The sequence below is a fragment of the Capsicum annuum genome, chromosome 10, assembly GCF_002878395.1.
Source record: "Capsicum annuum cultivar UCD-10X-F1 chromosome 10, UCD10Xv1.1, whole genome shotgun sequence".
Taxonomy (NCBI): domain Eukaryota; kingdom Viridiplantae; phylum Streptophyta; class Magnoliopsida; order Solanales; family Solanaceae; genus Capsicum; species Capsicum annuum.
The window spans coordinates 209,117,853-209,130,521 of NC_061120.1; the positions used below are offsets into that span (position 1 = coordinate 209,117,853).

Here is a 12,669-nt window from a genome sequence, read left to right on the forward strand (position 1 = left end):
ACAGTGTTAAAGCTTTATTTGCCTGTTTGAATGTCTTCAATTTGGGGAAGAAGTTTGCTAAACCTGAACTCAAATCATGCATTTAGGAGTTTGAGGAAAAGTTGAATAAGTTCCACATCAAGAGGAAGGAACAAGAAATTACTGCCAAAAATGCTCAAAGCCATCAACAGAAAGTGGACAGCATGGAGAGCATCACGGTGGCTCAAATAGAAGAAGAAGAGGAAATTGATGAATCTGAAATTACAGAAGGTAATTTTCTCCAAGTCAATTGCCTGTTCATTCAGCTATTACTATTTCATGTTTTATTTACAAGGTTCTCATTTTGAAACTTTTATGACGGAGGGCATCAGAGCTTCATGCTTGTCTCTATGAGTTATATGGTCCATTTATGTTTTAATTCCCGAGAAAGAATTTAAAAAAAATGTAGAGGAGGTAGTAGCTGTTACAAGACATCATGTTGTAGTACCTTATATCGATAGCTAATCCTTCACTACTATTCTTTTTGAAAATCCATATGATGGGGGTTTTCAGAATTTGGTGACTGATTCAGCAATTGATTAAAGTGAAATTCAATCCCCTAGAAGTCACACCAGAGGTTCCTTATGTCACCCTATGTCCTTAGCAACTTGTTTCTCTAACGAGGTCAACAGGCACTAACACTTTTACATTTGCAGGTGCCACTAGATCCAAAGCTAAGAACAGCAGTAAAAGCGATCAAAACCTTGGTACTTCCAATTCCATTCAAAGTCCACATGCAATATATCATGTGGGTGAATGCTTGGAATTTGGTTTTCTAATCTAAGTCTATTAGAAACTTTTGTCTCGACTTCTTAGCTTTTGTCAAGCTACTGCTGCTGCTCAAGCTGGTGCTTCTGTCATTCAGATTTTTGTTGGTCGCCTGAGGGTAAACTCTTTTGTCTTATAAGAAATTTTGTTGTTTGGATTTATTAATTCTTTAGGCATAACATTTATCACTATTTTGATTATTGGTTTCGCAATCACACTGGTGACTCTAAAGTTGAAAGTGCTCTTAGACGAGGAGAAGACCCGGTTAGCACTATTTTGTTTTCCACTTTGTTTCTGGAGTTGAAAGTGCTAGATCTTACATTTGAAGATTTATTGAGACCATGTGTATTCTCTTCCTGTTGCATAAAGGTTATAGTTTTATTTGCGAGACCAACCTGCTAATCTATACGGCCACCTTTGAAAGCCTAATCAATACGTAAAACTTAACGGCCACCTTTAAGTAAACACCCTTATATTAGTAAACAACCTTATAACCTTAACGTCCACCGTTTAACCTTATAACCTTATATTATTAAACAACCTTATAACCTTAACGACCACCGTTTAACCTTATAACCAGCGTTAAGTAAACAACCTTATATTAGGAAACAACTTTATAACCTTAACGACCACCGTTTAACCTTATAACCTTATATTAGTAAACATCCTTATAACCTTATAACCTTAACGGCCAGCGTTTAACCTTATAACCTTATATTAGTTAACAACCTTATAACCTTAACGGCCACCGTTTATCCTAATAACCTTATAACCTTAACGGCCACTGTTTAACCTTATAACCTTATAACCATAACGGCCAATGTTTAACCTTATAACTACCATTAAGTAAACAAACTTATATTAGTATACAACCTTATCACCTTAACGACCACTATTTAACCTTATAACCTCAAATTAGTAAACAACCGTATAACCTTAACGGCCACCGTTTAACCTTATAACCTTATAACCTTAGAGGCCATAGTTTAACCTTATAACCACCGTTAAGTAAACAACCTTATAACCTTAATTGCCACCGCTTAACCTATAACCTTATATGAGTAAACAACCTTATAACCTTATAATCTTAACGACCACCATTTAACCTTATAACCAGCGTTAAGTAAACAACCTTATATTATAAACAACCACCGTTTAACCTTATAACCTTATATTAGTAAATAACCTTATAACCTCAACGGCCACCGTTTAACCTTATAACCTTAACGGCCACCGTTTAACCTTATAACCACCGTTTTGTAAACAACCTTATATTAGTAAACAATCTTATAACCTTAACGGCCACCGTTTAACCTTATAATCACCGTTAAGAACCTTATATTAGTAAACAACCTTATAACCTTAACAAACACAGTTTAACCTTATAACCTTATATTAGTAAACTTTATAACCTTATAACCTTAATCTCTATCAAATATCTCATATCGTAGAATGTAGATCATTGTAAAGTACCAATGCATGGAACAACATCAACAGGAGCTATTAGGCCTTTGTCAAGTTTGCCAACAGTTTCAGTTGTTCGTTTTACTGTTTGTTTTTTACATTTGTACTATAGAATATTTGCTGTCTTCTATTCACAATGATCCTACATCAATTAATTTCAGGTCATCTTCAACTTTCCGTCGTGTATTGTGTTCTCTATTAATCATTAAACATATCTGATTTTGATTTGATAGAAGAGAGGTTTGTGTAAGGTTTATTTTGTTAAACATGTTAAATAAGTAAATATATTGGTACGTATAGGCTATGACAATTGAAACTCAAAAATAGTATTATGTGATTTTGGAAGTGCTGTTGCTTCAGCATTATAGGACATCTAATTTTTAGACTAGAGAATAATCAAGTTTTTTCATCTTGGAATGTGTTTCTCTTTTGAACTGTGGAACTGCATGCTAACTGGATCACATATATGTTAGACCTATATAAATGTGAAGCTGCAGTTTTCTCTTTTGGCAATTTCAATTGTTCTTTAAGTTTTATCATCTCACATTTGGATGTTTGTATTTCTTTCTAACCATGATTGGTTGATTTGCCTCTTCACTAGCTAACTGAAATAAATTTCTATCTGAAAACTGGGACAAGGCCCCCAGTAGACCCAATACTAATAAATGATAAATGATACTGCCAGATAATCAGGCCTTCCGAAATATAGAAGGCTCACCAAGTGACTCTGCAAATCTGTCCGAGGAATCTACTGATTTTCTGGACCCCTAGACTGCGCCTCCGAACCTAGGAGGAAGGGGGTCAATACAAAAGTACTGGTACACACAGATATAAAAAAAACACAAAAATACAATATTTTACAAAATATAAGTGAGAGCTATTATAAAGAAGTTTCATATCAAGTCATTTGAAAACACATGGGCATAATGTAATTATTTTCAACAATAATGCAATGCAGCTGAGCTAGGTGAAATACCCTACATATCACATTTACACCAACTGTCAAACCTCAGTTGCCACCGAGGTTAGATTATACATGAAGGGAAGACACACAAGATAACACAGAAGGGTGTCTCGACCCAATGGTAGTGCACAAGATCACAAAGAAGGTATCCTAACCATAATCCCAATTTGGGAATGACATAAAGTCAGGTATGCAAAATCACAAAGCAGGGTACCAAATCCCCATGTCGGCAAACACGGTTTCCAATGATGAGCCCTTACACTCAAATGCCTTCTTCGGGTATCCACCTATCTCATGAAAAATCAATTTATCCAAATTTCATCTGTTTTAATCACATATCATATTCTGTAGGGTATCGTCATACCCGACTTGCAAGTCATCAATATCACATCAACATGTGCATAATCATGTAAAAATCAAGATGTTTCATCATTTACAAGTAGTGAACAATAATCATTTCAAATTCATGCTCTCTTTTGTTGGTCAAAACATAATATGGGATATCAAAACAATATCATGAAAATTTGAAAGCAGTTTATCATTCATATTTATCAAACTTTCATGGAAAATCTCAAATCACATATGCATGGTTTCAAACATTGAAGTATATAGGCAAACAATTCCCATGACATTCAAAAAATGACTTAGAAATCATATTAAAAGCAAGTTATTAGCATTTTATTGAAAATCCCCATTTAAATGCACGCATGTTCATAAAACTAAACCCATGAGATTTTAGGATAACCCCACGTACCTTGATTACTACGAATATTAGGTGTTTCATGAAGCGTACATTGAGAGAGATTCCAAATATGCAATTAGTTTCTAAAACCCATGGTTGAATCTTGAGTTGCTTGGGTTTTTATTTTGAAACCCTAAGGAGAGTTCATGAGCAATTTTTGATGAATGAAGGTGTATTTTAGGGTCTTTGGGAATTGAATTTCGTGTTTATGGCTAAATAAGGGTTGGAAAATGACCATTTTGCCCCAAAAATGGTGTGTTTAAGTCACTTGAAACCATTACATAGGCGCCACCTATGCTATCGCCTATGTTTACATAGGCGCTGCCTATGCTATCACATATTCTTTCTAGTGGCCATGTGCGATTGGTTAGGCAACGCATACTATTTTAAAAGGCGATAACTTCTTGCTCGGGTGCCGGTTTTTAGCAAAAATTGGTATCGTTGGAAAGCTAACTCAAAAACCTATCATTTTACACATAGTAGGCTCTCTAATTCGACATATACAAAGAGTCATGGTCGATAGAAGTTGACACAAATTATAATGTCCACTTAAACTTAATCGATCGAAGTAGTTTTCAACTCGTCCTTGAGTTAAAGGACCTTTACGGTCTAAATTCAACCTTGAATGGATTCACATACTACACAAATAATTAACATGCCTTATTGGCATATGATTTATGGCTTCGGGATTATGATCTCATCAAAATCATAGTCTATATTATAGCCCAAACTGCGGGGCATTACATTATTCCCCCTTTAGGATCATTCGTCCCCGAATGATGATGCGAGACACAGATAGATACAATTTCAAGCATAATAAGGACTAGGAAAGATAAGATAGGAATAGTACCTTCTGTCTCATTATCCATCTAAGGAAACAAATTGGGATATCTAATTCTCATGTCATCTTCTGACTCCCAAGTTGCTTCTTCAACTTTTTGATTCCTCCACAATACCTTCACTGAGGCTATCTCTTTGCTCCTCAACTTTCGAACTTGGACATCTAAAATTTCAACGGGCTTTTCTTCGTAAGACAAAGAATCTGTCACTTTTACACCCTCTACTAGAAATACCAAAGAATGATCTCCAATGTATTTCTTCAACATGGATACATGGAATACCGGATGAACAAAACCCAAACCAGTAGGCAATTCTAGCTCATTAGCAACTGCACCAATCTTTCTCAGAATCTGATATGGCCCTAAATAGCAAGGGCTCAATTTACCCCTTTTTCCAAATCGCATAACTCCTTTCATAGGAGAAACCTTGAGAAACACCCAATCGCCAACTTCAAACTCTAATTCTCTTCTCCGAACATTGGCATAGGACTTCTGACGACTCTGAGCAGTCTTGAGTTATTCTCTAATGATCTTCACTTTCTCCATCTCCTGATGAACTAGATCAGGCCTATACAACTGAGTCTTACCCACTTCATACCATCCTATCGAAGACCTATATCTCCTCCCATACGAAGCCTCAAAAAGAGCCATCTTGATGCTAGCATGGTAACTATTATTGTAAGAAAATTCAATCATTGGAAGGTGATCTACCCAACTACCTTTGAAATCAATGACACATGCCCTCAACATATCCTCGAGGGTATGAATTGTACGCTCAGCTTGCCCATCCATCTGAGGGTGGAAAGTTGTGCTCAAATTCACTTATGTACCTAAACCCTTTTGAAAAGATCTCCAGAACTGAGATGAAAACTGCGCACCTCTATCGGATATAATGGACACTGGTGCCCCATACAACCGAACTATCTTCTCAATTTAAATCTTAGCATAACCCTCTCCCAAATAATTAGTCCCTACAGGCCAAAAGTGGGCTAACTTTGTCAACAAATCTACAATCACCCATATAGAATCATACTAGTTTTGGGATCTCAGAAGTCCTGTAATGAAGTCCATGTTTATCATATCCCACTTCCATAAAGGCAGGGCTATCTCTTGGGAAGTACCACCTGGCCTCATATGTTCTACCTTCACTTGTTGACAGTTCAAACACTTGGACATGAAATCAGCTACATCATGTTTCATGTTATTCCACCAATACAAGGTTTTCAGATCATGGTACATCTTAGTAGAGCCTGGGTGAATGACATACCTCAAAGTGTGCGCCTCATCAAGGATTGTTTCCCGTAGTCCATCAACATTCACAACAGACAACCTATCCTAAAATCTCAGAATACCATCACCACCAATTTCAAATGACATAACCTTTTGTTGACGCACATCTTTCTTGATTTGCATTAAGATGAGATCTTCAACTTGTTTCTCCTTAACTTCAGCACAAAGGGATGACTTAGCTAACTCATGAACAATCACCCCTCCATCTTCGGAATCTAAGAGTCGTACTCCCAGATTTGCAAGACAGTGAATATCATTCACCATCTCTTTTGTTCCTTTTTCTACATGAGAAAGGCTACCCATAGACAACCTGCTGAGGGTGTCGGCTACAACATTTTCCTTGCCCGGATGGTAATGCAAGCTTATATCATAGTCTTTTAGAAGCTTTATCCAGCGTCTTTACCTGAGGTTTAATTCTTTCTGTTAGAAAACATACTGCAGACTCTTATGGCCAGTAAAGATATCAACGTGAACACTGTACAAGTAGTGCCGCCAAATCTTAAGTGCAAACACCACAACCACTAAATCCAAATCATGGGTGGAGTAGTTCCGCTCGTGCACCTTTAACTCCCTAGATACATAAGTCACTACCTTACCATGTTGCATAAACACACAAACAAGTCCCACACGGGACACATCACAGTATACCACAAAGCCATCTACACCCTCGGGAAGGGTCAAAACAAGAGCAGTGGACAATTTTTCTTTCAGCTTCTCAAAACTATTATCACACAGATCAGACCACACAAACTTTACCTTTTCTGATTCAATTTAGTGAGTGGAGTAGCTATGGAAGAAAAAACTCTCTACGAACCTTCTATAATACCCCGCCAAACCCAAGAAGCTCCGAATATCGGTTGAAGTCATGGGTCTGGTCCATTTTCCCACTGCCTCAACTTTCTGGGGATCCACTCTTATCCCATCATTGGACACAATATGCCCCAAGAAGGCAATTTCATCTAACGAGAATTCACACTTAGAAAATTTGGCATATAGCTAATGATCCTTAAGGTTCTGAAGAATAATTTGGAGGTGACTGACGTGATCCTCTTTACTCTTAAAATAGATCAGAATATCATAAATAAATACAATGTCGAAAAAGTCAAGAAACTGGCGGAATACTCTATTCATAAGATCCATGAAGGCTGTAGGGGCGTTAGTCAACCCGAAGGACTAGAAATTCGTCGTGACCATATCAGGTTTGGAAAGTTGTCTTGGGTATGTCTAACTCCCTAACTTTCAACTGATGATAACCCAAATGAAGGTATATTTTTGAAAAACACTTGGCACCCTGAACTTGGTCAAAAACGTCGTCAATCCTAGGAAGAGGACATTTATTTTTAATCATGACCTTATTCAGCTGACGGTAGTCTATGCACATACGAAGGGAACCATCTTTCTTTCTCATGAAAAGTATAGGAGCGCCCCAAGGAGACACACTGGGGCATATAAAACCCTTATCTAGGAGATCTGCTAACTGTTCTTTCAACTCTTTTAGTTCTACAGGAGCCATCTATATGGCGGAATGGAAATAGGACAAGTGTCTGGCAACACATCAATACCAAACTCAATCTCCCTATCAGGTGGTATTCCTGGGAGATCATTTGAAAATACTTTTGGGAATTCTTTTACTATGGGAACAGATTGAAGAGAAAGACTCTCGGCATTGGAGTCCTTAACTCAGATAAGGTGGTACAAGCAACCTTTAGAAATGAGTTTGCGGGCTCTGAGATAGGATATAAAGTTCCCTCTGGGGGCTAAAGAATGTCCTTCCCACTCTATCACTGGTTCCTTTGGGAAAGAAAAAGTGATCCTTCGAGTCCTACAATCTAATGTGGCATAGCACAAATGGAGCCAATTTATTCCCAAGATAGCATCAAAAGCAACCATATCTAACTTTATAAGATTTGCGAGCATATCCCAGCTACCAACAGTCACAACACAACCCCTGTACACCCTCCTAGCAACAATAGAATCCCCCACCAGGGTGAAAACAAAAAAGGGTTCAAAAATTACACTTGGCTCAAACCTGAAACCAACAGCCACATAAGGGGTCACATAGGATAAAGTAGACCCGGAATCAAGTAACACATAAACATCATGGGAAAAGATTTGTAACGTACCAGTAATAACATTTGGGGAAACTTTCACCTCCTGGTGGTTGGTCAAAGCATATAACCAGTTGCAACTGTTCTCGGTAGCTGAAGGGGCACCCTTATGAGGAGGAGCCGTGAACGCGGCTTGGGGCTTAGTCCCCCCCCCCCCCCCCCCCCGCATTTTCTTCAGCAGAAGGGCAATCTTTCTGAAGGTAACCGACCTTGCCACAAGTATAACAATTTATCCCCTCAAAAATAACACTTCCCTGAGTGATTCTTCCCACAAGTCTCGCACCGTCGATGAGTACGACGCTATTGGGCCACACTGCCCTGTGACTGAGTATCTGGGACTCTAAATCCATTAGGAGTCTAAAAACTCTGCGATCGTCTGTCTGCTGGTGGTTTGGGCGCTGGGGCGCTGACAGCTGACTGTGCATTACTCCAAGACTTATTCTTTTTCCATCTATTTCCCCAGTTTCCACTCTGTGGTTGGCTGTGATTCTGATCTGCGGTTCTGGATCTCTTTGCTTGCCTGTCTTTCTCTCTTGTTTCTGAAATTTTATTTTTCTTCTCTTCTATCTGTTGCATATGAACGGTCAGCCGAGAAAAGACTAGCTACTTATTCAACATAGCCCCCTGACACTCAAGTACCACGTTATCAGCAAGTTCGAATGCAAATTTCCTCATCCGGGATCTCATATTACTAGTCAACTCTGGTGCATAGAGGGCTAGTTTATTAAACTTCAAAGTGTACTCCTGGACACTCATACTGCCCTGCTTCAGATTCATAAACTCTTTCACCTTGGCCACCCTCAACTCCAGAGGAAAGAATCGATCAAGGAAAACTTCCGCAAATTCGCCCCAAACTGTGGGCTCAGCACTTCACCTTTTGCATCCTCCCAGTCGACATACCACTGATTTGCAACATCGTTGAGCTAATAAGTTGCTACTTCCACCCCTTAAACCTTATCCACAAACTCATGTGGATCTTTCTCCACCTTGGTGCTAGTGAACTTAGGTGGGTTTATCTTCATGAAATGTCTAACCCTAGTAGCCTCAGACGTAACAGATGCTGACCTAACATCTTCTACATTTGAATAGACCGTCTGAATTCTACATTTGAAATATCTCCCTTAGTAGTTGGGGGACGGTTGACATTAGTCTGCGGAGCCTGAGGAGGACTGGTCAGGACTGGAGGGACTTCTAAAGTAGGGACAGGTTCTGGAGTAGGAACTCTATTGTGGGTCTGCATCCCATGGGTGGGATGGACCTCATCTGTCTGAGCATTCTGGTCAATGATGCGACGGGGAGGCATAACTGTGTTTCTGGAATACAAGAGATCATTGATTAGGGGACAGTTCAAACTCTGAAGCACGAACTAAATCACAAAAAAGGGAAATATTTCCTAAACTTATAGCAGCCTCCTGCTTATAAGTGTGGCACACTACACACCCATAAACAGGACTCTACCCAATGTAATTTCGCAGACACCCTGGGACCATGAACCATGATTTGATACCAAGTTTTTCATGACCCGAATTGGGGCCCTGGCTGTGACGAGTATCCCAAACCATGAAGGCTCGAGACACCCCTATCTGTCTGGTAATCATGCACATAACTCATATGATAAAGAAATGCTGAAGATAAATAACATCACGGACGTATGGTCAAGAGTCATATGAAAGCAATAATATGGAATAATGTCCCACAATCTCAAACAACATCTCTATAGCATCTATGAAATCTCTAATACATGACTGAAACAAATGTCTATCTGAAAACTGGGAAAAGGCCCCTAGTAGACCCAAAACTAATAAATGATAAATGATACTGCCAGATAATCAGGCCTTCCAAAATATATAAGGCTCACCAAGTGACTCTGCAAATCTGTCCGAGGAATCTACTGATTTTCTGGACCCCTAGACTGCACCTCCGAACTTGGGAGGAAGGGGTGAATACAAAAGTACTGGTACGCAGAGATATAAAAAAAACACAAAAATACAATATTTTACAAAATATAAGTGAGAGCTATTATAAAGCAGTTTCATATCAAGTCATTTGAAAATACATAGGCATAATGTAATTGTTTTCAACAATAATATAATGCAGCTTAGCTAGGTGGAATACCCTACATATCACATTTACACCAACTGTCAAACCTCGGTTGCCCCCGAGATTAGAGTATACGTGAGGAGAAGAAACACAAGATTTCACAGCAAGGTGTCTCGACCCAATGATAGTGCACAAGATCACAAAGCAGGGCTCCTAACCATAATCCCAATTTGGGGATAACATAAAGTCAGGTACGCAAGATGACAAAGCAGGGTACCAAATCCCCATGTTGGCAAAAACGGTTTCCAAAGATGAGCCCTTACACTTAAACGCCTTCTTTAGGTATCCACCTATCTCATGAAAAATCAATGCATTCAAATTTTATCTGTTTCAATCACGTATCATATTCTGTAGGGTATCGTCATACCCGACCTTCAAGTCATCAATATCATATCAACATGTGCATAATCATGTAAAAATCAAGATGCTTCATCATTTACAAGTAGTGAATAATATTCATTTCAAATTCATGCTCTCTTTTGTTGGTCACAACATTATATGGGGTATCAAAAAATTATCATGGAAATTTGAAAGCAATTTATCATTCATATTTATCAAACTTTCATGGAAAATCTCAAATCACATATGCATGGTTTCAAACATTGAAGTATATAGGCAAACAATTCCCATGACATTCAAAAAATGACTTAGAAATCATATTAAAAGCAAATTATTAGCATTTTATTGAAAACCCCCATTTAAAAGCATGCATGTTCATAAAACTAAACCCGTGAGATTTTAGGAGAACCCCACATACCTCGATTACTACAAATATTAGGTTCTTCTTGAAGCCTACGTTGAGAGGATTCCAAATATGCAATTAGTTTCCAAAACCCACGATTGAATCTTGAGTTGCTTGGATTTTTATTTTGAAACCCTAAGGAGAGTTCTTGAGCAATTTTTGATGAATGAAGGTATATTTTGGGGTCTTCGGGAACTAAATTTCGTGTTTATGAATAAATAAGGGTGGGAAAAGGACCATTTTGCCCCAAAAATGGAGTGTTAAAGTCACTTGAAACCATTACATAGGCGCCGCCTATGCTATCGCCTATTTTACATAGGCACCACCTATGCTATTGCATATGCTTTCCAGTGGCCATGTGCGATTGGTTAGGCGACGCATACTACTTTCAAAGGCCATAACTTCTTTCTCGGGTTCCGGTTTTTAGAAAAAATTGGTATCGTTGTAAAGCTAACACAAAAACCTATCATTTTACACATAGTAGGCTCTCTAATTCGACATATACAGAAAGTCATGGTCGATAGAAGTTGACACAAATTATAATGTCCACTTAAACTTAATCGATCGAAGTAGTTTTCAACTCATCCTTGAGTCAAAGGACCTCTACTGTCTAAATTCAAGCTTGAATGGATTCACATACTACACAAATAATTAACATGCCATATTTTCATAGGATTTATGGCTTCGGGATTATCAACTCAACGAAATCATTGTCTATATTGTAGCCCAAAATGCGGGGCGTTACAGTGACTTGAACTTGCTTCAGTGTAAAAACTTAACTAATCATTTTGAACTTGATTACATTTTACTTTTGGGTTTAAATTACTAGCTTGTTGCATATTTTGATTTATGAGATTATTAATGAATGATTTTGTTTTGTGATGTGTATATATTGTGTTATAATTTATTAAGGGTTGCAACAGAATAACAAAAGCGTCGCAATAGATGCGATGGCAACGGTTTAATGTCATTGCAATAGAGTCTATTCCAACGGTTCGTAACCGTTGCAATAGATGAAAATAGGCGTTCCAATATGTAATGAAACAGTTGTAATAGGTAGTAAAAAGCATTGTAACAGAACAACAAAAGCGTCACAATAGCTGCTATTGCAGTGGTTAGTAACCGTTGCAATATCATCTATTGCAACGGTTATAAACCGTCGCAATAGATGAAAATAGTCGTTCAATAAATAACCGTCGTAATAGGTCTATCTATGGCAATGGTTTCTAGAAACTGTCACCATAGCTCTACCTATGGAGACGGTTTAGAAAACCGTCGCAGAAACCGTTGCAATAGACCTATCGCAACGCCCACCTATGGGACACTAGTAGAACCGTTGTGATAGGTCTATGGCAACGGTTTTTTGGTCTATTGGAACGGTTTTACAACCGTCGCCATAGATCTAATTTCTGGTAGTGGATCATATTTTTAGATTCTATCCTTAATTTTTGAGATTCTATCATAATTTATGTTTGAAATGTTGTGACCTCGCCGGGAACAATGCAATTTCGATTAAAAAAGATTCTAAGTTCCAAAAGAACACAGATAATTGAGGTATAACTTCTACCAATTTAATTAACATATGATTTATTATTTTCGAAAGTTAGATGATCTATCTACATTTATTATTTAGG

The 12,669-nt window shown here is 38.1% G+C and overlaps 1 protein-coding gene across 1 annotated transcript in view; it reads right to left on the bottom strand.

Annotated features, from left to right (window-relative positions):
- Window positions 1-9,268: 9,268 nt before the first annotated feature.
- Window positions 9,269-12,669, bottom strand: part of LOC124887888 (uncharacterized mitochondrial protein AtMg00810-like) — a 5,736-nt gene continuing 2,335 nt past the window's right edge. Inside the window, exon 2 of the mRNA XM_047397814.1 lies at window positions 9,269-9,506. Coding sequence (XP_047253770.1) covers window positions 9,269-9,506 — 238 coding nt within the window. The remainder of the gene's footprint in view (window positions 9,507-12,669) is intronic.